Source organism: Monodelphis domestica, chromosome 5 (genome assembly GCF_027887165.1).
Source record: "Monodelphis domestica isolate mMonDom1 chromosome 5, mMonDom1.pri, whole genome shotgun sequence".
NCBI lineage: Eukaryota > Metazoa > Chordata > Mammalia > Didelphimorphia > Didelphidae > Monodelphis > Monodelphis domestica.
This window is the reverse complement of record NC_077231.1, coordinates 277,476,024-277,503,681: the sequence shown is the minus strand read 5'-3', so window position 1 is coordinate 277,503,681 and position 27,658 is coordinate 277,476,024. Positions and strand designations below refer to the sequence as shown.

At 36.0% G+C, this 27,658-nt stretch overlaps 1 protein-coding gene across 1 annotated transcript; it reads left to right on the top strand.

Moving 5' to 3' along the window:
* Positions 1-397: 397 nt before the first annotated feature.
* FAM133B (family with sequence similarity 133 member B) lies at positions 398-27,658 on the top strand. Its single transcript, XM_007505029.3, has 11 exons — positions 398-633; positions 5,481-5,578; positions 6,584-6,662; positions 9,791-9,865; positions 10,147-10,179; positions 10,634-10,696; positions 12,053-12,145; positions 14,550-14,600; positions 15,921-16,016; positions 22,445-22,492; positions 25,367-27,658. The coding sequence occupies exons 1-11, from the start codon at positions 610-612 to the stop codon at positions 25,451-25,453; spliced, it is 747 nt and encodes a 248-aa protein (XP_007505091.2). The 5' UTR covers positions 398-609; the 3' UTR covers positions 25,454-27,658.

Genomic DNA, 27,658 nt, shown 5'->3' with positions numbered 1-27,658 from the left:
AGGAAGGAAGGAAGGAAGGAAGGAAGGAAGGAAGGAAGGAAGGAAGGAAGGAAGGAAGGAAGGAAGGAAGGAAGGAAGGAAGGAAGGAAGGAAGGAGGGAAGGAAGGAGGGAAGGAAGGAGGGAAGGAAGGAAGGAAGGAAGGAGGGAAGGAAGGAGGGAAGGAAGGAGGGAAGGAAGGAGGGAAGGAAGGAGGGAAGGAAGGAGGGAAGAAAGGAGGGAAGGAAGGAGGGAAGGAAGGAGGGAGGAGAGAAAAAGGGAAGGAGAGAAGGAAGCGGGATAGAAGAGAAGGAGGTGGGAGGGGGCGGGATGGAAGAGCACCAGCCACGCGGGAAGAGCACTGACGCGGGGAGATAAGGACAACGCGAAGAGTAGAGCCCTGAGCGCAGGCGCAGAAGGAGGGAGCGGAGCTCTGGTCGGGCTCGGTCCCGCCCAGCCGCAGGGGGCGCTGCGTCGGCGGAGCTACCTTCGGGACGCTGGCAGGCGCCCCTCGCTGTGGGTGCTCGGCTGGAAGAAGAGGAGGAGCCGCCGCTGCCGCCGGAACCGCCCCAGCCGCCCGAGGCCCCTCAGTCTTCTCGGCGAAGGAGCAGCGCGGGCAGCAGCAGGGCACCATGGGCAAGAGGGACAACCGAGTGGTAAGTGTCCCGCGCCGGTGGGGAGGAAGCGGCCTCCGCCTGAGCGGTCCGGCTCCCTCAGCGGTGGCGGTGGCCTCGCGGCCCTCGGGCCCCGAGTCCGCCCGGCCCGGCCCGCCTCCCTGGGGGACCCGGGCCTCGCTTTATCCAGCGCCCGCTCTGGCCCGCGGGTCCTCGCGGCTTAGCTTCGCTGGGGCAGCCCTGTGTGGGTGTCTGCACCCGGAGTCGGGGAGGGTGCCCGAAAGCGTCTCGTAGGCCCCTGGGAGAGGGAAGCCCGACTGACCGAGACTGGTGCTCCGGTCTCGCCTCCCCCTCCCTTCTCCATGTTCCCTTCCCCCTCCCTGTTGCCCCTATTTCATTCCCTCTCCCATTTCCTCTCTCCCTCCTCCTTTCTTTGCCCACCTCCCCAATCCTTGCTCCCCAGACCCCTTCCCCTACCCCTCCTTCCTTCCCCGCTCTTCCTCCCCACTCCGTTACCATCTCCCCATTCCCTGCTCCCCCCAACCTGCTCACCGCCCTCTTTCCTCCCCTGCTCCCGCTCCCCGTCTCTAATACTCCCCTTCCCCACTTTCTCCCCATTCCCTTGTTCGTCCATGCGCCCTTCTCCCTGCTTCTTTTCCCTGCTCCCTACCCCCTGTTGTTTTCCCCCCACCCCATTGTTCCCCTCCTCCCTGCCCCCTTCCCTGCTCCCTCGCAGCCTCCCTCTCCTGTTAGAATAGACGCGCTCAGAGGGTCGGGGCTGCACTGTTGGCCGGCATTTTTATGCCCTGCGACCTGCTCTTAAATGCTCTACGTCTCTTTACCTGCCTGCCTGTCTTCCTGTCGGGGGGAGGAGGGTGGGAAGCGGTGTCCGCTCTGTTCGCTGGAACCTCGGTCCTGAGAGCAGGAGATGCTGCTGAGTCTGCTGTGCCCTGGGACCGAGGCCCAACCGGGCTTTGTGTTCTCTTACCGGGAGGATCCGTGTCTTTGAGACCTTTGTTAAATTCGAGTCCTTGGTGCGGAGGAGGGGGTCTCCCGAGGCTAGTGAGAGTGCCCTGGGCTATCAAGACGGGAAGTCCTGGGCGTCTGGGAATGATCTTTTCTTTAAAAAAAAAAAAGTATAACTATTTCTATATACTTGGTTCCCTTTGTAATCCTATGTAGTTATTTCTCCCATCAGACTACTAAGTACTGACCCAAAAAAGGTTAAGCACAGAGATTTGAAGTTGCAAAGCAGGTGTTTAATGCTGGTAACGGGACTTGGGGTGAAATTATGAGGTGTGGTCAAAAAAATTTTTTTTTAGCTTTCCGACTTTTTTTTCCGACCTTTTCTTTAGGACTTACACGACAACTTCTAGGGCTGTTGCTATTCCCATTTGCACAGAAATCAGATATTTTGTACTGGGGAAAGATAATATAGATTTATTTTGTACTGGAGAAAGATAATAATAGAAAGATAATATAGATATTTGGAAGGAGCCAGAAGGATCGCCTAGGACTAGATTCTAGTCCAACCTTTTTATTTTAAGGCAAAGGAAACTAGCCCAGAGAAGTTAACTGAAACCGGATATAATAGAAGTAATATTGGAATTGGAGAGGAGAAATATTAAATGGTGTTAACATAAACCTTAAAGTGTTTTGTACATAACATCTCATATGAGCGTTGACAGCTGGTGCTACAGGTATTATCCTAATTAGACAAAGAACCTGAGGCTTACCAAAGTGAGGGGCCTTGCCTGTGGGCACAGAAAGTAGTTGAATTTGAACCAGTCTTCCTAACTCCAAGCCCACATCCCAAACTGCTACTTAGTACTTGTGTAACCCTGGTAAATCATCCCATGGTCTGGATTTTTGCATCTCTGATAAACTCAGTTTTGGCTAGATGACCTCTAAAGGCCCTTCCAGCTCTAAATGGTATGTTATGTTATGATCAAATCATCAATCCTATGCCAAGGTCACTCAGCTAGTGAATGGCAGAGCCAGAACTAGGACACACTGTTTCCTAACTCCCAGTCCCATGCATTCTGCTTGATACAGTACTATACTGCTTATATTGATATTCAGGTTTAAAAAACCTTTCTACTTGAAAAACTGGTATTTTCTAAGATTGGCATAGCAATTCTAATGCTTTTGGTGAGTACCTTTCTACTATTGCTAATGTGAGGATTTTTTTTTTAATAGCTGGTGTTTGCGAAATTGTTTAGATTTAACAGGACTCAGTAATTTACAAAGACTATATTTAGTAACAGTTGCTTTCTGAGATGCCCTTCATGTTCTTTTTAAATAATTACAGTGTTCCTTCTGAGATAGGATTCATATCCAGCCAACAATCAAATACCACATACCACTTATTCCATTTTTCCTAAGTACCTGCTCACAGACTCCTACACTTGCCACCTTTTACTTCAATTAAATTTTCTATTCACTATACTAACAGAAAAGTACAGAAGCAGAAGATAATCAAAAAGTCATTTCATTTTGGCATGTAGTCATATAGTTATGCTTCAGGTAACTTTTCTGTGAGCTATGCTAATGGAAAAATACAGAAGCACAGATAATCCAAAAGTTATTTATGTTTCCAGTTGGCTTGTGTTCTTATGGTTCTGTTTCAGTATGGGCATGCCTGATCTGGAAATTTACAATTCGTAAATGGGGGAGCCAGTGAGATGATGATGGAACTATCCAATTTTTAAAAACTGGACAGTTTCTTTGCTCTCCTTATAGGCAATCACATCACCTATCCAACTGATAGAAAAAGCTCTCTCCATACATTAAGGGATGGGATGGGAGGCTTAACAAAAGGAGATAGAAAAGTTTATTGGTCTTGAAAAGAATTTCTTTGTGAGACTGAGGGCCAAAAAAAAAAAGATAGGTTGACCTTACTTGATAGAAGTTTTGTAGGAATAATCTGTGCCACATCTAGATAGATATGGAGTTGATTTGGGGTTGTTAAAAGCCCTGTCATCCAAGCAAAAGGTCTGACAAGACCTACCCAAGGTCAGAGATGCTCATTGGCAAGTTCACCATTAGGATGATGATTTTTTTTTTTGACTACAGCAACTCCCAAAGACCTCCCACTTGATAGTGTGTAGATGTGAATTCATGCCTCCTTGTTGAAGTATTAGGCTGATAACCTAATTGATTGTACTTTTGAGTTACCTGCAAGAACTTTGCAAGTTTAGTATTTTTTGAAAAGTAGATTTTTAAGGAACTTTTTTGATTTGTCCAAAGTAGGTACTGGAGAGAGATAAAAATATAACATGACACAAAATCAAAAAAGTATAAAGAAATGTTGGTAGGCTATATTATATTATGATTAAGATAACTTGGGCAACTCATAAAGCATAGCTGTGTTTAGATGTAATACAGCTGTTTTGTTATGGTCAAAATGGTAGTAATTATACACTAAAGGTTAAGCATTAACAAAGCCTTCTGATTAGTGCCATTCTTCATATTACACAGACAGGAATTATCAGCAATACATAGAATAGAAATTTTAAGAGCACAATAGCAAAAAAATAAAATATCTAAATTTATAATTCTTAAAGTCTGGCACATTATTTAATTTTTAGCACCAGTTCTTGAAACATTCCCCCGGTGAAGAATTACATTCTGTATGAGTCTTTAACTGTGGTTTGGTGCCAAGAACTACTGGCCTGGCAGTCAGGAGACCTGGGATCTTGTAGTCCTGACCCTGTCACTGAATTTGAGCAAGTCAATACTTGAATTTCCTCCTCTGTAAAATTAGGGGATTGTCCAGTGGAATTATCTGTCAACTCTGGGAGGGGAACAGGTAGAGGGGAGGGAAAGAAAATGAATCGTGTAAACATGGTGGGGGGGGGGGGTTAATAGATAAATAAAATTAGGGGGTAGACTAAATAATCTGTAAGGCCCTACTTTAAAATTACATGGTTTTAACATTTCTGGCTCAAAAGATTTGTTATCTTTAATTAGAAAGTAATTGAATTGAAGAGGTTCTTATGTATTATGAGTGGTGATGGTATGTCTGACTGCCAAAGAAATCTGGAAATGAATAGTTCAAAGTTTGCAGCAATGCAAGAAAAGGTGGTAGTTTGGTTTTTTTTAGATTTTGTTAAAAATAGAATGTTACTTCCACTTCTAAAAAATTGCAGTATATTTTTTTCCTAATTTTAAAATGTCAGCTATTTACAACTAAACCTTTGCAATTATGCTTAAGAATATTTCTTCTTAAACCAAAGACCTTTATGTGTAAGCCAAGAGCATGTTGGCATAATTAATGTGGTCATGTTGATTCTGCCAACTTTCTGTTCTTTTTGAATAAATTAATGAGGACTAAGAGACTCGAATTAAACCAAAAAAATATTATAGCATACAAATAATTTGAATAAAGCAACGTATTTTCTTTAGGTCCCTGGTTTAAAAAAAGCTTTTTGTTTGTTTCAATCCTTCTTGAAATTATTTCTTAAATATAATAGTATGTTTTCCTGTCTTGTAAGTATACTATAATGCAATCTTTTCTTTGAGGATATCATGTGCTTAGGGTCTCAGGGTGATCATTATAAACAATAAAATATGGTACTGCCTAATACTAATGAATGACTTAGACCAAGCAAAATCTCTATTACAGACTCCCAAGACATACAGGAAATTACCTTTTTTCCTTAATAAATCCCTCAAAACTGTAAACCTTTTGTTTAAAAGTATTTTCTTTTCCAACTAGAGAGGAAATTTTGCTTAGTAGTGATTATTATAAGTTTTTACAATTCTTTGCTGGTTTTCTTTTTTAGTTCAGTTTTTATACAGTTAAGGGAAAAGAAGGTATAGAAGTTATGTTTAAAGACCATAATTTTGTTTTAATTTATTTTTGCTCTTTTTTCCCTCCTCTCAAGGCTTATATGAATCCTATAGCCATGGCCAGATCTCGAGGTCCTGCCCAATCTGCAGGGCCCACAATACAAGATTATCTGAATCGGCCAAGGCCCACATGGTAATTGTAAAAACTATTCATTTATTTTCTGTGTCATTTGTAAAATTCTTATTTTGTTTGCCAAAAGAATCCTTAAGACTTGTTTTGTTTATTATTAAGTTTTTAGTGACATCAAATCAGTTAGAGTCATATGATACAAACATTTCTTACATTAAGAAACAATAAATCTTAGAAGGTGGACTTTTCCTTTTAAAAAGGGTTTTTGAACAATTTTGTTCATTTGTGGTTTAGCTAGATGTTAAGATAATACTTTTCTGACCTCTTTTTAGATAGAGAATGAGAGCTTATTGTTTGAATCAACTTTACTTAACTCAGTACGTTTTTCTAAAATTTAAGAATTACTAATTCTTTTTAAGAATTATTAAATTACTAAGTCTTTCTGGTACGGTTTTTATTTTCCTTGTCCTTCGACATGGTGGCATCAGGCACTAGACTTTCAGAGGAGGCCCTCTAAAAGTGTTAAAATGTGTCAAGAATCCTTAATTCTTTTAATGAACCTAATTAATTAAATGAAATTTACTTCATCTATTTGTATCAGTATTTGAGGGCTTCAGGGCTACTAAAACTGTCAACTAACTGGAACACACTTAAGGAGAAATTATTGTATTTTGTGTTTGAATCTGAGAATGTAAAATTTGTCATTAAATGTTCAAGTAAAAACAACAAATGATATGGACAACGGATAAACTTTTTTCTCAAGAGTGTTTGCTTTTTTCTCAAGTGTTTGGAAAAGAGATGATGATTAATAATTCATTAATGACTTAAAAGAATGTTAGGAAAGAAATTCATTTTGTGTATAAGCAGAATTCATTGCTCAAACTTTCTTCTGTTTCTTATATTTCATGGACCTTTGTCTGTTCCCTTCCTCTTACCTCTTGAAAATATAATTATATAATAATTTTCTTTTGGAAATGATTTTTTAGGGGGGAAACTCTTTAATCTCTCATGTGAAATTTGTGGCTGTTATCTCTTTGATCTGTATAAACCTATGTTCTGTTTTTTAAGGGAAGAAGTGAAAGAACAGTTAGAAAAGAAAAAGAAAGGCTCCAAGGCATTAGCTGAATTTGAAGAAAAAATGAATGAGGTTGGTGAGCAGCACACTTTTTTACCATGGAAATTTTTTTTGACTTAAATAAAATGTCTTCCATTTTAAATTGTTTTGATTTCTTTTCCCCCCCAAAGGTTATTAAGTTCAGTTTTCTATAACAGCAATATCCATGTTATATAGTGAATTTATATATTTCATCTGCCCTACCTTCTTGGTAATTGAAATGTAACTAACTAGTCTGAACTTTCTAAACTTGACTGTTACCAGCTTTTATTGCCAAGTTATCATTAAAACTGTAAGTTGTATACTTTGTGGGGTATTTGGTAGAAGGAAGAGTTATTTGATCTTTGGATGTATATTCCTTAAAACATTTACCCATTTTCCCACAAAACTTAAAATGATAAATACCAAACTACTAAAACTGTTGGGGTGTTTTTTGTTTGGGTTTGGGTTGTTTTGGGGGGGGGTTTTGGGGGGGTTGGTATTCTTCATGTGTTTCAATTGTGTCCAAGTCTTCCTGACCCCATTTGGGCAAAGATACACAAGTGGTTTGTCATTTTCTTCTCCAGCTCATTTGACAGATGAGGAAACTGAGGCTAACAGGGTTTAGAGACTTGCCTAGGGTCACACAGAAAGTGTATGATGTCCGATTTGAACTCAGGTGTTCCTGATTCCCGGCTTGGCAATATCCCTACTTCATATCCCTTAGCTGCCTTACTAAAACTACTAATTCATTATGAACTGATACAGTGTTAAATATTTCAAGTCTTTAAAAGAAACCTTAGAGAAAATGCATATATAAGGCAAAATAGAGATGTATTTTATCCCCCATATAGTGGCAAAATCAGACTAAAAAAGATAGTAAAGAAAATTTCAGGTAAAAATTTTTTATAAACTTAAAATATCCAACAAATACCTATATCCACTCAGGGCACATATAAAGACACAAAATAACTGAAAAAATATTTAGTATAATACTTAGGACCAGGCCGTGCCAATGTAATAAAAATAACAGAATCTAAATTAAGTTAGAAAGATTTGTTCAGACTAATAGGGTTAGACAGAATAATGACGAAATCAATTTGGAGGAATAAAAGGTTTAGAACTGGCATTCTGCAATTTTAAAGGAGGTTTTTTAAATGCATAAAATAAACTATATAGGAAATCAATTATATAAGTTTATGGGGGCAGCTAGATGACTAGTGGATTGATAGCCTGGCTCAGAGACAAGAGATTCAAATAGGTTCAGATTTGGCCTCATATACTTTCTTGCCGTGTTTCTAGACTGGGCAAGGTATTTAACCCCTATTGCCTAATCCTCACCACTCTTCTACCTTGGAACCAATATGTAGTATTGATTCTTAAATGGATGGTATGGGCTTTTAAAAATTATAATCATAGTAAGTTTACAAAATCCAGGTTGAGTCTCTCATCTCTCAAGGGGCAATAATGAGATGGAAAGGTAGGAATGAGGAAGTGTAGCGATATCAGATCTCAAACTGTTCTAAAGCAGTTATAATGAAAACTCACTCTTTGGTATTAGTTAAAATATAGGAAAACAGATCACTGAAACAAACAAGAAATAAACAGAGTAGCCCAATAGAGCCCACAATGTAAAATTTCTGGAGCAAGGACTCCTCCTTTGACAGAAAACTGAAAAGCAGTTCGGCTGACCTTAGTTGAAACCAGCAACAATACCAAATCTAAATGGATGTGTGACCAATATTGAAAAGATCACATCCTTTACAGTGAAGAGAGACAGGGAAAAGATAGATTCTCTAGTCAAAAAAGGAAGAAGGAAATTTAAAATAGCAAGAGCCATGTTTAAATAGATGAATCTTGAATGATGTTTACAAAAATTGCAAACTATCATAAACCATATTTTAAGTTCTTCAAATCAATAATAATTAGAGAAATAAGAAATAAAACAATTAAGGTTTCACTCTGCACCAAGGAAATTAGATTGGCTAAATTGTAAATTCAACCATTTTAGAAAGCAATTAAGTAAGTATGCGAAAAAAGTGACTTAAACTATTCCATTTTCTCTCTGACCCTTTAACTCATTGATTCCCCTACTTTGTGTGTGTGTGTGGTCAAGAACACAAATAATTGGTCCACATATACTGGAACATTCATAATACTTTTGGTGATAACAAAGAACTGGAAACAGTGAGTAGCTATTGATTGGGGATTGGCTGAATAAAACAGGATGTGTCAATGTCTGTTGTGCCCTAAAATGTCAAATACAGGTATTCCTTCCACATCATAGGGGTTATGGAGCATAGCATCCCCCAGATCTAGAAATCCAAGTAAAATTTTTTGACTCTGCAGAGAAGGTCTGAATTTTTTCTTTTATGGAATGTTTATAGTACCTTATGGTAAGATTTGGGTTAAGTATTTGATGGTGGACTATATGTTTTCTAAACTTTTTCTGTATCATATGCAGGCCTTCACCTGTCATATGCAACTTCTGCAAACTCCCCCAAAATTCACATGTAATATCTGTTGCCAACCTGAAATATGTCAAAACTGCAATGGGGAAAGTCTCAGTGCAGGAGGGATACCTCTATAAAGAATTAAGAATCAAGAGAAACATGGGAAGACTAATGAATTGATACAGAGTGAAGAACCAGTGAAACACCATATCCAGTATAACTGTATAGGGAACAAAAGGCATCAGGGACACACACCTAGTCTTCTTGAAGGCATGATACTTTGTTCAGGGAAAGATACATAAAAAAGTCAAGTTATCCCTCTAGGGAAAAGATTTATGTATAGAGAAGATGGAAATGGCAAAAGGATCACAAAGACTTCTAACCAAAAGTTAGTTTATATTAGATAAAATGTCTAATATCATAGATATAGTAATAATATTTATTGTCTACAGAAGCACAATCCCACAGTTCTGTTTTGTAATTGGGTGGTTGCAAATACTGTGTTGTATAGTCAGTTACCAATGAATGGGTTGCTTTCTGAAAAAATCTGTCATTTTTTTGGAACATAGAAGGCATTTCCCCATTAACAGTGGTATGCTTAGATTCTGAGATCAGCCCACAAAAAGCATTCTTTTGGTAATTATTTATTGAACTACCTGATAATGCACTTTCTTAGTTAATTTTTATAGGAGAATTATTTGTAATATATTTTTGTTCCTTTTTTTTCAGAACTGGAAAAAGGAACTAGAAAAACACAGGGAGAAATTGTTAGGTGGAAGTGAGAGTTCATCAAAGAAAAGAGAGGTAATACTCCTAGTAATGATCTTAATGTTAATACATTGACTATCAAAAACAGTGATTATTTGGGGGGGTTATCTTCATAGTGCAGCACTTGGCACATAGTAGGCACTTTAATAAATGCTTCTTGATTAATAAGTTGTAAATCATATGGATAATAAAATTTTCTTAATATCTTGCCTGCTGTAATAATGCATTTTAAAACTGAGATCATCTTATTACTTAGACTTCTGACTTGACAGAATTTAATCACAACCTGATATTTGTTTGTTTGTTTGTTTGTTTAGAGAAAGAAAAAGGAAAAGAAGAAATCTGGTAGGGTGAGCAAAGTTTTCCGTTTTTTTCCCCCTTTTTTTGCCAAATGTAAATGGATTAAGGCCCTGAAAAGTAAGAATGGTTTAAATCTTATTACTAATCTGACTCATTAAATGATCAGGCTGAAGCTAAATTGCTGATGGTATCAATTGGAAGTAGAAAGGCTCTCGCCCCCTGTAAAACTGGGACTCCATTATTATTAAAGGAGAAAATTTTAACAAGGTTTAAGTTTGAATTATGAGTGCTTTAGAATTTAGTTTTTTCTCTAAAAATGTAATATTTCAACGGCAATAAGAAAAGAAATCTCAATTTTTAGAAAAACTAATTGAATCTTAGGAACATGGGGTTTTGTTTCCTTAGATAATAAATTGATCAATCTTTTAGAATAATTTGATGAGGCACAGTGCAATGAACAAATTCTGCATCTCACAAGCTTTAATTGTTTTGTGTTTGGTCAAGTCTTCATCCTCTTCTTCATCAAGCTCTGGTTCTTCCAGCAGTTCTTCGGATTCAGAAGATGAGGTAAGAGTGAAATATTGTTTTTAATGTACTACATGAAATGTGATATTCTACAATTGCTTTTAAATGTGCTGACTACATTGTAGCAAGACACATTAAGAAAATTCATTATGATGTAGGCCAGCCTTTTAACTATACACTAATATTTTTATTATTCATACCCATGTGATGGAAAAGCTTTAGTATATGTTTAAAAGCCAGATATTTTAAATTGGAGTTTTTTTGGTATTCTTTTGCTACTTTTGTGAAATTGTTATGTTTAACAAGTCTATAAAGAAAAGGACTATCAACAGTTCATAGAACCCTAGAATGTTAAGAGCTAGACAGAATTTTAAAGATTATCTAGTTCAGCCACCACATTTTTCAGCTAAAGAGGCTAATAGATTGGTATGAAGTGACTTACTCAAGGTCAAAAGGCAAACTAGTGCAGCAGTGAACCCTTTTCTGACATCCCTGGAATCAATAATTGCCCGTCTTATTGATCAGCTCCTCACGATGTCTCTTGAATCCTACTCAACCCCTCAGTCACTCACAACTTTCCTGGGTTCCCAGGCTACATCCTGGTAAACCTGGACTACTTGTTTCACAAACACAGAGAATTCACACATGCTCTCCCCAGTGTGTGTAGTGCAAATGTTATGTTTACCTTAGAGAAGCCCTCCTGAATCCTCCAACTTATTAGTGCTTTCTCCCCACATTTTGCTAGAGTATTCTGATGTCTTTTATATTCCCTACTTTGTATTATAGTTCATGTGTTTATTATACATCTCCTCACACTACCACTTCCCTGAAGACTCAATCCCCCCTAACCCACCCTCCTTCCTACCAAGTAGAATATAAGCTCTTTGAGAGTAGGAGCTGTTACTATTTTTGTCTTCATATTCCCAGAGCCTAGCATGGTGCCATGTACTCAGGTGGGAGTAGGGGCTTAAGAGTAGAGCGAAAGGAGTCTGGATCAGTGAACCCATTTATGTTGGGATCTCCCAATATGCAAAGAGTTGCATAGAAAACACATGAATTGCCCATGGTTACACATCTAATGTGGATCAGAAGTAGTATTTGAATCTAGGTCTTCATGATCCATGATTCCAGGATTGGCCCTCCATCTTCTTTGCCATACCTGCCTCCCTACCTTGATCATAGGAGGCATTTAATAGTTGTTTGTTGAATTGAATTGTAAAGACTAGCAGATTGAACAAAGTATTTGTGGATCAATAATTGGTGATTCTATAAGGCAACTAATCCCTTTTTAATCCTTTTCTTTAATTGATTAAGGTAAGAAATAAATAAAATGCAAAAATTATATTGGGAGAGTTTAATGATTTAGAAACCCATTTTTTTCTTACATGTTTTGTGTAGGATAAGAAACAAGGGAAAAAAAGAAGAAAAAAGAAATATCGTTCACATAGATCTTCAGAATGTTCCATATCAGAATCTGAATCAGATAGTAAGGTAACAGAATTGGGATGGCAGCTCTTTTGTCATTTGTAATTTATAAGCTATATATTCTGTTTTTAATTACCTTCCATAGAGAAATTCAAATAATTGCTTATTTATATGCCTTGACCTCCACATTATACTTTGACCCACACAAGCACCTAACAAAATAATATTTATCCTGTTTCCAGTGTCTTGGAACTATTTTCAAAAACCAATCAGTGTTATTTTGAATGGTATTGCCTCCAAGACTCTGTTGACCTTAGAGCCTTTGCTTCCAAAGGAGAAAACCATTCCTCTTAGGGAAATGCTAGAGATCTGAGCATTGGGCCTATTCTTCTAGGAGGTTATTCATTGCCCCCATGCTGCAACAGTAATTTACATTTTAACTCATTACGTTTTTGTCTCAGTTTCTGATTCTTGAATTGACTGTAACTCCTAACACTTAATCTGTAGATATCTGAACTTTCTCCACAAGTTATTAATCTTGTAGCAAATGTCTGTCCCAGCACTATAAAAGCTAGATCTCATTGATGATTATGTTCTCTTCAGTATAAGAAGTAGCTTCAAATTAAACATCATTTTTCCAAAGTTGAGTCTTCTAAAAACTTCCTTCAGCCACTGAAAGTTACTGTCCAAAAGAACACACCAAAAGTTCAGGGTTAATAGGAAAGTCATTTAGGATACTTGCTCTGGCAGATCTTAGTCCTGCCAATGCTGCAGTGCACAATTTTAGTGAATAGTGAATATGGCAAGCGTGTGTATAAATGTGTTTCAGAAGAGATGGTTGGGAAGTAGGGAGGGGTCTGTTGCTTGATCACAAGAGTGCAACACAGTGAAAACATGATAGTGTACTTTGAGCACTAGAATCAAAATATCAGACTTAAAAGTCTCCCAGAGATAGATAATGAAGGAAATTGGAACATTTAGTCACAAGGAGGGATCCCAAGAGGCAAACCCCTACTAGGAAGAGAGAAAGGTGGACAGCCGCTCACAGCCTGTGGGCCCTGCTACAGGGAAAACAAAGAAGTCATAGTCATGGTTTTAATCCAATAGACATTTTTTAGAGCACATACTGTATGCATGACCCTGTGCTAGGCTTTGGAAGAGATAGAAATTATAGACCTTGCCCTCACAGAGCTTAAAATCTAGTAAAGTACAAAACAGTACAAATATAAATAGCCATAACCAAAAAAGAGATGTATTGAAAGGCTTAAAAGTACATTCCAAGATAGCAAAGTTTTCGTGGAAGTCTCACAGAATTTAAAAGATAGATGGGACCTCGGCGTACATTGAATCATTCTTAGGCACAAAAAGAACTCCTGCCCTAACAAATCCCAAGCATGGCTTTCCAACTTCCACTTGAAGACCTACGTGAGAGGAGCACTTGCCATCTGGAATTAGCCCACTCTACTTTCTGATGACTCTTGAAAGGGGAGGAAGTTTTTCCTGACCTCAGTTATAAATTGCTTTCATGGCACCTTCCACTTATTGCTCCAGGTTTTGCCTCACTTTGACTAAATATACCCAATCTAATTGTTCATCCACACAACAGTTCTTAAAATATCGAAAAGAACTATTGAGTTGTCATCATTTCATTTTATAAATACACCCTTTTCTCTTTTCCATGCTAAGTATTTCCTTTGCCCAGTCCTAATGGACTCAAGGCCCTTGAGCAGAGAACTGACACAATCAAAACTATAGACTAAGAAAAGTAATCTGACACTGGTGTTCACAGTGGGTTGGAGGACAGATTAGACATTAGGCTACCACTAAGGAACATTTTACAATATTCTGGGAAAGTCTGATGTGCTTGGGTGATATATGGTAGGAATAGGAAGGAAGGGATAGATGAGAGAGAGACTCCACAGAGGTTGACAAATCAAAATAAGTTTGGGAGACTGAGAGAAAAACAAAGATGATACCATATTTTTAGATGTTATCTGTTACTCATAATAGCAAATCTGAAGGATATTAAGGTGGGTGGGTGGGTGGGGGGTGTATTAAATAACAGACAAGCAAATAATTCATAGGTTTTTACCTCTGGTAGAATTGCCACAAGTTGAGCAATTGTAACAATTAAAGGAAAGGAATAGGTTTTAGCTTTCTTGATAACATTTTGGTCAAGTAGCCTGGACCTGGTGAGGTTAGATTTAGCAAACCTTCTACCCCTTTGATTTCCATTTGAGAAAGATTGTTTCTAAGCAGTCTAAAACATACCTTCCATTTAGTTGTAATTCAGTATTTGAAATATAGAAAATAGCATCACCGCCAATTTGGTTTGAAAACTTACATATAAAGGTTACTTTGATAATTTTTTTAAGTAAACATAGTATTCAATATGGTTATTCATGTTTGGTCAATTGTATAAATTATTTAATAATATTACATTTAAAATTGATATTTTCACTTCGTTTAGGATGGCATTAAGAAAAAAAAGAAGTCAAAAGATGAACATGAAAAAGAAAAGGTAAAAATAAGGTTTTAAATATGTTGAAATTGTTAGTATTTATATATTAGCTTTTGGATATCTTACGAATACCATACTTGTTGATATTAGTTAAAAAAGTATGCAGCAAATGTATTCCCTTTTTGATCTAATTATTTCTGTGAAGTTTTATCCATTTCATAAACTTTACCTACTGAAATTAAATGTTGAATAAAGTAGTAGATTAAAAATCTATTTTAGACAGACTATAAATAATCTAAACAGTTGTTTAGATTGAATTTTTGTAGTTTATTTCAGAAGCTTTAAATATATTTGGAATTCCTCTTAACATGTATTTTCTAAAGAGGATAAAATGTTTTTTCTATAAAATCAATTCATTTTAAAGTGAGTACTTGGTAACAATTGAACCTTGATTTATGCAAGTTTACTTGTAAATACCTACTTAACTCAAATTATATTTCTATACTTTTTTATGTAATAACAATTTTTTATTTTTATTTCTTAATTTTGGAATTAGTAATAACTTATAAAACACTTAAAAATTTGAAGGAACATTGAAGGCAATCTAATAGAAATCCCCCCAAAATAATCAGGGAGCCTTCTCTTAAAGGACCTTTGGGAACCCATTAACTCTAGAGGCAGCCCATCCTACTTTTGGATATCTCTAATTGTTAAGAAAATTTTATGTCACTATCCTTGCCCTTCTTCAAGTTACTAGTCTATAAACAAACACTTAAGTATATTAAGGAATTCAGGAAAAAAATTTTTTTTGAATAGTAATTTTACACTGCAAGAAATGATTCTCTAATTTGATTGATTTGAATTTTTAAAACTTTGAATTTGAAATATTTGTTTTGTAAGTAAAACACGGTATTTTACACATTGGAATTGGAACCAACAGGTATTTTTTTAAAGCCTGCTACATTTATAGCTATAAGGGAAGCATTGAGGTAGATACTAATGAAGTAGAAAACTAGGACCCTGCCTTCAAGACACTTAGTTAATTATTATACAGTTATCTTGTAATTTTTTTTAAATATGCATATTAGGTATAATTTAGTAAATGATGGAGAGGTAAATATAGTGAGAAAATAGATATGGAGGAACCAGGCAGGGGAACTTTGGGGTCATACAAAACAAAACCTCCTCCAATTTCAGTCATTATTTGTACAAATGGAAATAAAAATTTTAAGATGATTTTATTACTATTAAACTAGGCCTTAGAAATATAAGATGTGTTTAATATGCTAGTATCCATGTATAAGCATTTATGTGTCTTCATTCTCGGTAGAAATAATATATGTTGAACAACTATATAATAATAGTATATGGAATTCATAGGATGTCAAAAGTCTGAGCAAGAAAAGAAAGAAGATGAATTCTGAAGATAAACCCATTTCATCCGAATCTTTATCAGAACCAGAGTGCATAGAAGAGGTTAGTAATTAAATTGAATCTCTTTTGTTAATTTTTTTAATGTTTCAGTATTTCATACACTGAAGCAAAAAGGAATAAAGATTGTAAGCATTTGATTAATCTGATAACTTTCTAGTCTGATATAATATAAAAATGACATGAAGTTATAGAATATAAGTCTTACATATATATATTATAGTGGGCTAAAGTATGTTTTTGTGTACTAAATCTACTTTTGATAGACCAAATGATTGTTTAGATTTAATTTATGTAGCTTATCTCAGAAGCTTTAAATATATTTGGAATTAAGTCCACTTAAAGTGTGTTTTCTTCAGATGATAAAATGTCTTGAATGTAAAATCAGTTCACTTTAAAAGTTAAATAATTGATGAGAGTAGCTAACGTGGTTCAGTGGACTGAGAGCTTGGCCTATAGATAGGAGGTCCTGGGTTCAAATGTGGCCAAAGACACTTCCTAGTTGTGTGACCCTGGGCAAATCACTTAACCTCCATTTACCCCTCCTTCTGCCTTGGAACCAATACACAATATTGAATCTAAGATGAAAGGTAAGGGTTAAAAAAAAAAACTACTACTTGTTATAGCTAAGCCTTGAAGAGTTTACTGAAAATAGAAGTGTTATACGATCATTTTAATACTTAATTTCCACATCTTTGCAATATAAAACACAAGGGTCTTAAGACCTCTTTCTTGTTTAAACTGTTGGAATTTGTTTTTCATTAACCATACTGTATATAGTTTTAGATATGTTATTTATAGAGATTATATACAAAACTAAAGTGGTTTTGAATACTGGCAGTTAATATTTCCTTTTCTGTTCATGACAGAATGTTTCGCTACACAATTAATAATGGTCTTGATAAGGCAAGATATTCATGAGTTTTTCCCCCAAGCTTCTGAGCTGTATGAAAGATATAAAAGTAGTGGGGCTTGAAAAAAAAAGTGCTACAATAGCTACCAAGGGGAACAACAGCAGTATTGCATAAAGTGACTTTGTTCTGTTCATATTAATTATCACTGCTGATGTAGCTGATCTATTGATTCATCCAACTTTTTATTTTTAATTGTTCCTACTAATTTATTCTTCTCTTATCATGATCATAATGTTGATTTCAGACCTTTCACTAATTAGTTGTTTCTTGGTACCCCTGTACATGAATTAATTAGGAGATTTCACAAAATGCCTCACTTAAATTATATAGTAGCTTACTTGTTGGATGCTTTAGCCATGGCAATAACCCATGAAATGCTTAAAAATACAAAATATCCCTTAATCTTCTTTGAACCTCTTAACCATCTTCTGTAGTGGGAGTTGTAGAAAAAGAGCTAGACTGTACTAAAATTCAATTTTTAAACTTTATAAATAGCTATTTTTTTTCATCTATATGGTTTTTTTTTTAATATAATAAGCAATTTCCTATTTTATACCTACAACTACAAAATATATTCCCAGGGGAAAAGTATCTCTGTTAAGAAGAAAGGAGGAATATACCCTTAAATTTTGACATTGTTCTGAATCAGCAAATATATTTAACTGATGTTGTCTCTGTGTTAATTTTTTTTTATTTAACATTATTAGAGTCCTCTAGTCAAATATATGGTCTTTTTTTTTTTTAACTTGATTTTACTCATCACTTCATATAGGACTTCTGATGTCTCTGAATTTTTCATTTTCATCATTGTTTATATGGTATAAATGTAGTAGGCCACATTCATGGGGCATAATTTGATGAACTATTTCAGCAATCATGAAACATGCTTTATTTCCAGCTTTTTGTTATCTCAAAAAATGTTGCTATGAATATTTTTATTTATGTAGATTTTTTTCTTGCTACAAATCACTTCCTGGGAATGTAATCCCAGCATTGATATCTGCTAATAATGGTATAAGTGATTGGATGACTTGAATAATTCTACATTTTATACACATTTTTTTTACCACTTACCTTCTCTCTTGGAATTAACACAGTTTACTGGTTCTAAGGCAAAAGAGTGGTAAGGGCTAGCCAATGAGAGTTAAGTGACTTTTCCAGAACCAAGTGGCAAGTAAGTGTCTGAGGTCAGATTTTCCACCTCGAAGCCTGGCTCTCAGTCCCTTGAGCCACTTAGCTGCCCCCTCCATCTTATGTTTATTAATATCAGTTTAGCTGGCATCCTCCCTGTGTAATCTTTATCTTTGCCCAGTAATCATGGGAGATAGTTACCCATATGTTTATAATCATGTGAGTTAATTGTGACACCTTCTGAAGGAACCTATCACTGCCATTTACCAGAAGACAAAAAAATTGCAATTAAATATTAGGATAGCTTATTGGTTCTACTTGGAGAAAGGTAAATGTCAGCGTTGGCAGAAGACCTTTCATGTTGACAAGACTTCACCCTCATCCTAAAGGCAAGCAAGAAACCTTATTTCATAGGACAATGGTCCATCTTACTTCATGGTATTCTGACAAATATAGGCAAAGTGGCCTCCATGAAAATACACTTAGTTTATGTTCCAGCGTGAAGCAGAAGATGAAGAAACAGAAATTTCATAAGAAATTGAAGGAGATCATCTATAAATCAGGTAACTTCAACGCTAAAGGTAGACATGGAAAGTATGACAAAAAATATTGGAAATTAAGTTTCAGAATTTAAAAATCAAAAGGTTTAGAAATTACTTGCCTGTGTGTCACTAATTAGTTTTATAATGCAAATATTTTATCAATATCTTTTAATTTTTTACATCACTATAACTTCCCAGAACCCTACCCAAAGAAAAGCAATTAAGCAACATATAAAAGGCACATTAACCATGTCTGATACCTGAAGCACCATCCTTGCCAGTCATTTACACCTTCTAAGTGGATGAGGGAATAATAATTGATATTGTGTAGTAATAGTAATAGCTAGCATTTATATAGCATTTTAGGGCCTGCAAAACACTTTATGACTTTTTAGTTGAACCTCACAACCTATGATGTGTAAACTATGCAAATGAGGAAACTACTCATCCAGGAACTGATTTTTTTGCCAACAGTTGGTATATGCCAGTGGTGGGATTAAACCCATGGGATTTTGAGGTGTTTTTGTTTTTGTTTTTATTTTGTCGTTGTTATTTTTTAATAGCCCTCACTTTCTGAATCTTTTTTTTGTATTGGTTCCAAAGCAGAAGAGCAGTAAGAGCTAGGCAATAGTGGTTAAGTGACTTGTCTAGGATCACATAGCTCGGAAACATCTTAGGCCACAATTGAACCCCAGGACCTCCCAGATCTGTAGGCCTGGCTCTCAATCAATTGAAGCACCTCACTGCCTCCAAACTCATGTCTTTTTATTCCAAAGCTGGGACCTGATTGCATTACACTGTGTTTGATCATTATTTCTCACTTATCAAAATTTGTTATTACATTTGTCTGAATTCTGAATTTTATGTGGTTCCCTCTTTATTACCATGGTCATGTATACTGTTAGATTTTTTTCCATCAGAATTAGAACTTTTCATTCTTCCTGTGATTCTCTGTATTACAAAAATGCCTTCCTTCTTATAGTATGTTCAATACTTTGAATTTGTTCAACCATTCCCCAGAGAATGTTTCATCTTTTTTATTTCCAGTTTTTTGCTGCCCCAAAAGTGATACTATGAGTATTTTAATATATATGAACCTTTTTCTTTGACCTTTGGGCACATCCCTAATAGTTATAACACTGGCTTAAAAGGTAGGCACAAATGGAATGATGATGAATCTGTTATAGGTGGCGAGTTTCTCTGTATGCCCCTCTTTTTAGATGACAATATCTTGAGTTAATCAAATTCAAGAACACTGCAGGGACCTCTGGTAAAATCCACAGTCTTTTAAAAGCAATCAAGCAACATACATTGACAAGACGGCTGCTTTGTTTGGTGGGCATCCAATTGAGTTAATCCATTAACAGGTAGCATGCAGTTTGGGGCCTGAAATTAAACAGAAGAAGAAGAAGCTAGATCAAATTTATGATTTTTCATAACTCTCCAAATAATTCATTTATTTATGGTGCTTTAATATTCACAAAGCATTTTTCTCACAAAAACTCCATGAGACAATTAGTTTTTAAAATTACTCTATTTTTGTATCTGTAAGATAGATGTGACTCAGGTTAGTGCTTTCTCCAAGTCCATAGGATTTTTTTTAATGTAAATAATCAAGTTCTTCAAACCATTTTAATTCCTACATTTGATAGTGAATGATTTTGTGGTCAGAGTTCACTCTAGGAAAGGAAAAATGGAGAGGGCCCATACACAAACATGTATCCAAAGAAATCTTATTGAAGGTTAGGTTCTTTTATAGCCAGTCAAGGCCATAAGAAAAGCTAGGATGCTGCCTGTGTCCAGTTTCACATCAGCTCTTTTTGAGACCGAGGGAAGGGGTGAAGAGTGTGACTCAAGTAGCAACTCCAGAAATAGCCTTCTACTTTTTCTCCCTTTTGTAAAGGAAGAATCTCATGTTTGAAAGAGATTTTTTTTCCTTCCCTTTCCAGGGGTTAGAGAAGCAAGGTATCGTCTGCTACTTAGACGCCTGTGCCTACTGTTTGGGATCTTGGAGCATTTAGGAAACCTTTTTCTATGCATCAAGGGGTAAGGGGAAGAAGGGCTACAGCCACCAAAGACCAAGCATTATGAAGTCAGTTATGGCAGTCTTAGTTTAATTGGCCCTTCAGGTCCTGTCCATGATCTCGCAGCTGTAAGAGTTAGCATTTATATCTCAATCTTGACCTCCCAGGTCCAGCACTTTTCTCTTACGAAGCATTAAAGTTATGGTGCTACAAATAATGTAAAAGACTCCAGATTTAGCTGACCGAAAAGGCAATGGAAGGAATGAGGACATGTAATCTCCCACTTACAGTGTCTTGTGAGGAATGGCATGAAAGACACAAGAAGCTACAGTATGATTTGATGTGATATGACACAAATGAAAGCCATGAGAAGCACATGTTATTAGAAAAAGGAAGCAAGCCAGTCATGTAACAAGAGCCAGGAGTAGCAGGAGGCCAGCTTAAGTGTTGTTTTGGTGTCCAAGACTGGCACATAAACTTGGAAAAGGGAAGCAGCTGTCAACACTAGGAGGGAAACCATTCAGAACAGGCGGGATGCAGATGCCCCAGAAATGTTTGGACATTTTGAAAGCCAGGTCAGCCTATAATTACAAAATAAATTCAACTACTAAAATCTTATGTAATTTTCAAAATAGCAACCACCATAGCTTATGCCAAACTAACCTCACTTCTCTTTTGACAAGGTTGTTTACTAAGATTTTAACAAAGCATTCAATGGAATCTTTCATGCTCTTATAAGCAGAACAATACTTGTTGACAAGTATAATCATATAGATGCAAAACTGGGGTTGTACCCACAGAAGAGTCATTCTTGAGGAAAAAGTATCAGTTTGGAAAGTAGGCTATGGTTTTTATGTAAAATTTCACTCCTTTTTTGAATGTTTTTTTTTTCTTTATCATTGTTAAGTTTATGTTTTAAAATGTTAACATCCATTGAAATCATCAAATTGGTAATTGATCATTTTTGTTGTGAAATAATTATTTCAAAGTATGGCCAGGGTAAGAAGGGACTTCAGAAACCACAGTTGTCTACAACAGTCTTTGTATGTAAGGAGCCAGGCCATCCTTCCACAGCCTGCCCTACCCAGGCATCTGGAGGACATTTTTCCTGACTTCATACCTCCCATCAGCCACTTAGCAGCTTCCACACACTGTTCCTGGTTCTGCCTTCAGGGGTTCAGCATAACCAGTCTCATTCCTCTTCTTTATAACAGTCCTTCAGGGCCTTGAAGACATTGTCATCCTTGTCTCATCACTCTTCAGTGTAGACCTCCCCAGGCCCTCCAGTTCTTAATGTGAAATAAACTTGAGGCTTTCTCCCATTATCCTGACCCATCGTCTTCTGGATTTTGTCTTCTCAATGATTTTCTTTAAGGAAAATGTGGTCTGGCCAGGGCAAAGAGCCTCTGCTATTCATAGGGTGCCTTGCCACTCAGAGACTCGCCATCTTGCCAAGTTCAGTTTTGCTAGACTGGACTTTAGGTGTCAGAAACAGTCTATAACTAGATTATTGGCTTGCTTGGTGTAGGACCTATATGAGCTTCCATCCTATCCATATCACCTTCAAGCCTAGGTATATATGGAATAACATGGAGACATTGGAGTGCCTTTAAATGATTTTAATATAAAAAGAGATGCAAAACTATATTGTTCTGTCCTTTTAGGACCTTAAAGATGATTGTTATATTTCAACATCTCTTCATATAGCAGTATAACCTAAATTTATTGAAAATGTGACTATATATAAACTAATATCTTTGAAACAGTGTCCATATTGTGAAATGTTATATCAGGTTACCAAATAAACATTGTTCCTTCTTTTTTTCAAATTTAATTGGGTACTTCAATTGTCTATTTTTTAGGCACAAGCAAAGAAAAAGAAAAACAGTGAGGAGCGAGAAAAGACCACAGCAAGTATCACTTATGTTCTTATATGATAACATAGAGCAATTTTATGTATCAGTAGTATAGAAAATTCATTTTAATGGAATAAATACCCCAGGTCAGAATGAGGTCTTAGAACCATAATTTATTCATCATAAAAACATGATGTGTAGCAGTTCTACATCTCTATTACTGAGTTTATCTTGTCCTCCAATAATACCACCATTATTAGTAATAATAATAATTAACATATGTAGTACTTCGAGATTTTCAAAGCAACTTACAGCCATTATTTCTTCTAATCTTGTAGCAATCCCAGGAGGAAACAGAAGCTATGACTTAGCCTGAGTAATACATCTAGAAATTGATTGAAAAAGATGTTCCACTAGAGAAAAATGTTTACATGCTGATTTTTAGAATCATAGTCTAGTATTGCAGTAGAATGTTTACTTTAGAATGTATAAATATTTTTAAATGCTTTGACTCTTTAAAAAAAAAGTCAGGCAAGACAAGACCACAGCAAGTATCACTTATATTCACTTATCTTCATTTTCTTTTTTCTTGGGTACTCAAACTTGAATGATGTAATTCACTTTTTAAAAATTTTATCATTCAATAGTTAGGATTAATATGAATGTTATTGGCACCAGTAAAATGTTTGTGGTGTTGATGGTCTTTTGAAATAATTTTCTACCCTTCTTAGGGAAGGAAGTAGTCTCTATTGAGGCACAGAAATAATTTCACTTGAAGCAGGTGGATGTGTAATTCATCCTTCTTGGTTATGGTCTGTAATAGGTTAAATTTATAAATACAATAAAGAAGGTAGAGGGGCAGAAAGATGGATGAGTATGTTAAACCAACAAACCTTTCCTTTTTCTGTTACTGTACTGCCTTCATAAATGTGTATCAATAAAGAAACTTCATAATACTAAGATTTTTCATTTCTAATATAGTATCAGAGATATCACATAAATAAAAACTCTTTAGGGGATCCTCAGTAATTTCTAGGAGCAAAAAGGGATCCTTAAAATTTAGACCTGGAAGGAACCTCAAAGCATCTCACCCAATACCCTTATTTTATAGCACAGACAGAGACTAAAGAGGGCAAGCATCTTGCAGTTAAATTTTACATAGTAAAAGCCAGGGTTCCAAGCCTGACTTCTACCCTCTTATTCTATATTAATTTCAACCATAACTAAGGCAGTGTTGACAGTGATGACTGCCCAGTAGTTGATGTTCATATAATCTATTCACCAAAGCAAAGAAGGATATAAGTAATGAATCCTATAGGATAGTAGGCACTGGAGACCTTAGAAAAAAGGTCAAAACAATCAGAATAAATTCTCAGCAAAGATCTCAGCAAAAATGTCCTACCTTCCTTCACAAAGCGTTTTTAAATCTTCGTATCTTCCATCTGAGATTGTTTTCAGTTTATCTTTGTCTGTAGTTGTCTTTGTATTCTAGTAGCCTTCTACACTGAACTGTGAGCTTCATGAGAGCAGGGGCATTTCTTCCCCCTTTATTTACATTCCTTGTACAGTGTCTGGCACATAGTAGATGCTTAATAAATGCTTATTGATTTATCAGTATTTCAATCAGACCTAATTATTTCGGTAGTATTACATCGAAAAAGCTTATTTCTTTCCACTAATGAGTTAGGCGGAATGAGTCTATTTATTATACATTAATTCTCCAAATGATGTCAGTTCAAACATTTTATCAAGCAATATTCTATGATTCTCTTTATTTTTAAATTACTAGTAATAACTAAAAGCTGTATGAAGTAGCTGCCATACTATTTATTATTTAACAATAGTAGACTTAATGTTTCTGATCTGAAAAATGTTATATTAGTTAAAATGTGCTGTGTTGCTATTATGAAAATAGAACTCTAAAGTTAGTATAATTATTTTATCTTTTAAGATAACATAATTCTTAATTAGAACTCTTCAAAAGTGAAATGGGCCACCTTAGGACATTCCTCACACATTGGAAGGCAGAGGAGCATATAAGAATTATAGCCTTAAAGGTCATGCTGTCCAAATTCCTCTATTTTGTATATGAAGAAACTGGCCCAGAGATGGTGACTTGCCTATGGTCACAGGAAGTCCTAAGTAGCAGAGCTGATATTTAAATCCTTTGACTTTGCTCTCAGGACTTGGGACGGGTGTTTCTCTGTTTTCAATCAGGAATTGGGTGACTCCTTGGGTATCTTGTAGAGAAAATTCTTGTTCGATCTGGTTTCACTCATTACTGAAGTCCTTTCTAAGCCTTAGAATCTGAAATTTTATAAAATGAAATCCTAAGTTGGGGCTGGATGTTTAAATATGGCTTTAGGAAATTGTCTTTCTTATAAGAGAATAGTTAGGTGACATGTTAACTACAGTGACTTTCCTTATGTGTATACTCGGCTCTCTGGTGTTTATTTATGGCAGTTGTCTAGGTCCTAGGAGAAATTAACAAGTAGGCTACTGTAGATCTGGGGTTCTTACCTTGGAGTCCACAGATACCCCACCCCTGATTACATAGATAGATTTCAAGAGGGTTTTGAACTTTAATGGGGAGAAATTAACATCTTCATTTTCATTAACATTTTCTTCAGTTATTGATGTAACAACAAACATTCTGAGAAGGGATCCATAAACTTCACTAACCTGCTAGGGGGACAAGAGCCTCCTGCTTTGGACATTCTGTTGCTGGCATAGAATTTTCAAGGAAAATCACAATTCCTACTATTTCCTCTTTGTTTTGAGTATCATTATTGATTGTGTTGCCAGCCTGTTTTGAAATTGCTTTTATCGTTTGTAATTTCCCTATTAAAGTCTAAATTTTTTCTGGTTTTGTGATAGTAACAATTTTTTTATCTTAAATGTAATGCTTACTGTGTAATTCTTTTAAAGGAAAAGACAAAAAAGAAAAAGAAGCATAAGAAACATGGCAAGAAGAAGAAAAAGAAGACTACTGGATCAGGTCCAGAGTCAGCATAATGCCAGGACAGCTGAGATCTCCCTGCCAGAAAGTGCAATGTCAAGCAAAACTTCAACTGTGAAAGTCACGGCTTCTGCTACCCAAATGCATGAGTGCTCCTGTGTTTTTAGAGCCTGAGGCCGCGGGCCAGAAGAGGCCATGATTGTTGCCTGCTGCTTATTACCTGGGGTACATTCACCTTCTTTGTTTGGTTTGATTTTTATCCCCAGAATTCTTTGATCTGGGAAACAATACACTAGAGTCCAACTGGTATTTGAGATATTGGGAAATAAAGAAAAATCTCTTCGATAATGAAATTTTTAACAGGAAGAATCTAATTTGAAATCAGATAAATCTAAATGCATCTTTAGGATGTGTTTAAAGTAACAAATCGGAGATACCCAGATGACTACAGTTGGCGTTTTTGAAGCAAGGGCATGACATTAATGCCCTCAAAAATCTTTCCTTTTGTAGATTGTTATTTTTTCCCTTAATTTTTTGTTTACCTGGGGAAGGGAGAGGGGTGGGATAGGGAGGGTGTCGCTATTATTTTAGCTAGCTGAATAGTGTGCCTTTTGATCCTTGCACATCCTATCTATTTTGTCAGGACAGACACTGTGCTTCCTAGGGAGGCCAAGAGCTGGTCAGCTGCAGTCTGTGTCCCTTTGCTGAACTTAGAAAATGAGGCATTCTGGAGCTCTGCTGTCTGCTAGCTACTTCAAGTAGCAAAGTCAGACAGCACTTGGCAGCATGGAGGAGCTCCAAAACCTAGGAAACTTACCTCCACTTAAATCTTTTGAATATTTTTAGCAGTAGAATGTTACATAATTTGACTTAATTTTGGTTACACTTTGGAGGGAATCATTTCATAGAGACACTGGTTTTTTTTGGTATAGATAGCTAAAATATTCTGAAATATTTTGCATGTTTTATACTATTTTAAGTTTTAACTAGCCAGGGAAATTCTATTGTAACCAGTGACCATTATTTTTTGTATGAATTATGTTCCGGCTGCATTGTTTCAAGTGTGTAATTCTTTATTCTTGATATAATAAGTTCATTAACTGTGTTTAATTGCACACTTGCTGAAAATATTTAGCATGTAAAAAGCAGGTTTTTGATATTTAACGGCTTCATATTGAAGCTGATTTGCTATGAGCAAGTTAAGTGGCAGGCCTAGTATGCTATATGTCTTGTTACATAAAACTACTGCCAGAATCTCAGTAAATATACCGTTTAAAAAGTTTGTTGTCTTTATATATTAATATTGAATTAAGACAGGGATTAAAGTAAGGATGACATGATTGCTATTCCTGTGGCATATTTTACTAAGACTGGGTGCCTCAAATGTCTGCTGCTGAATTATGTTTACCGGTGATGTTAAAAGGAACCGATGAGTCATTTTTACTTCACACTTTTATAATCAGTTACATGAAATATAATTTACTGTCCATTGTGCCTGTTATAAAGGTTGTTTTAACTGTAGTATCTTAATGCACAGAATATTTTGGCATGACAAGAGGCTGAATAAATGGCTATTTTGCTAAAAAAATAGCTGTGTTCATTTCAGCTCCCTTTGTGTGTCACAAAGAAAATGGCAAAACCTGAAAACACTTGAGAGAGCAATTGCATAGCAGTCCCTCCTTACCCCTAACTTCCTATAGCAGTGAAGAGAACAAATTTCTTACGAGAGCTTTTGAATCCTATTCTAATGCCACACATCAGGTTGTTGAGTATGCTTCATCTTTAGATCTTCACACTCTTACTCTTTTCTTGAATGGCGTGATGTTAGTGCCAGCCAAGAGATAGGAAATTTAAGAATGGCATTTTGTATGCAAATGAACAGTTTCTGAAAATAATCTTATGTAACAAAAATGTAAAATAATAAGTACAGGAGATTATTTGTATTACTATAGAAATACCCATTTTAACTTGTATAAACCATCTCTTTTTTTGTTGGCTGTCTTATGTCCAGATTTTTTTTTCAAGCTTTGCAGACTTGTCCAGGAACAGAGATCATTTATTCCAGATACTTTGGTTTTATTTGCTTGGAGTATTTATGTATTACCTGGAGACAAGGATTATTGTCTGGTCGTTGCTTTTGTGCTACTCTGCAGTCTTAATTATCTAGAAAGAAAGCCAGACTGGTTTTATTGGTTCTCCAGTGACTATCTTTAACAGTCTTCCAATAAAGGGTGCAGGAAGAAAAATGGATAAGGTGACAA

Coding starts and splice junctions, on each gene's coding strand:
- FAM133B (XM_007505029.3), top strand. CDS start 610: ATGGGCAAGAGGGACAACCGAGTG. Junction 6,663..9,790: donor TTGAAGAAAAAATGAATGAG/GTTGGTGAGCAG, acceptor CTTTTTTTTCAG/AACTGGAAAAAGGAACTAGA. Junction 22,493..25,366: donor AGGAGCGAGAAAAGACCACA/GCAAGTATCACT, acceptor ATTCTTTTAAAG/GAAAAGACAAAAAAGAAAAA.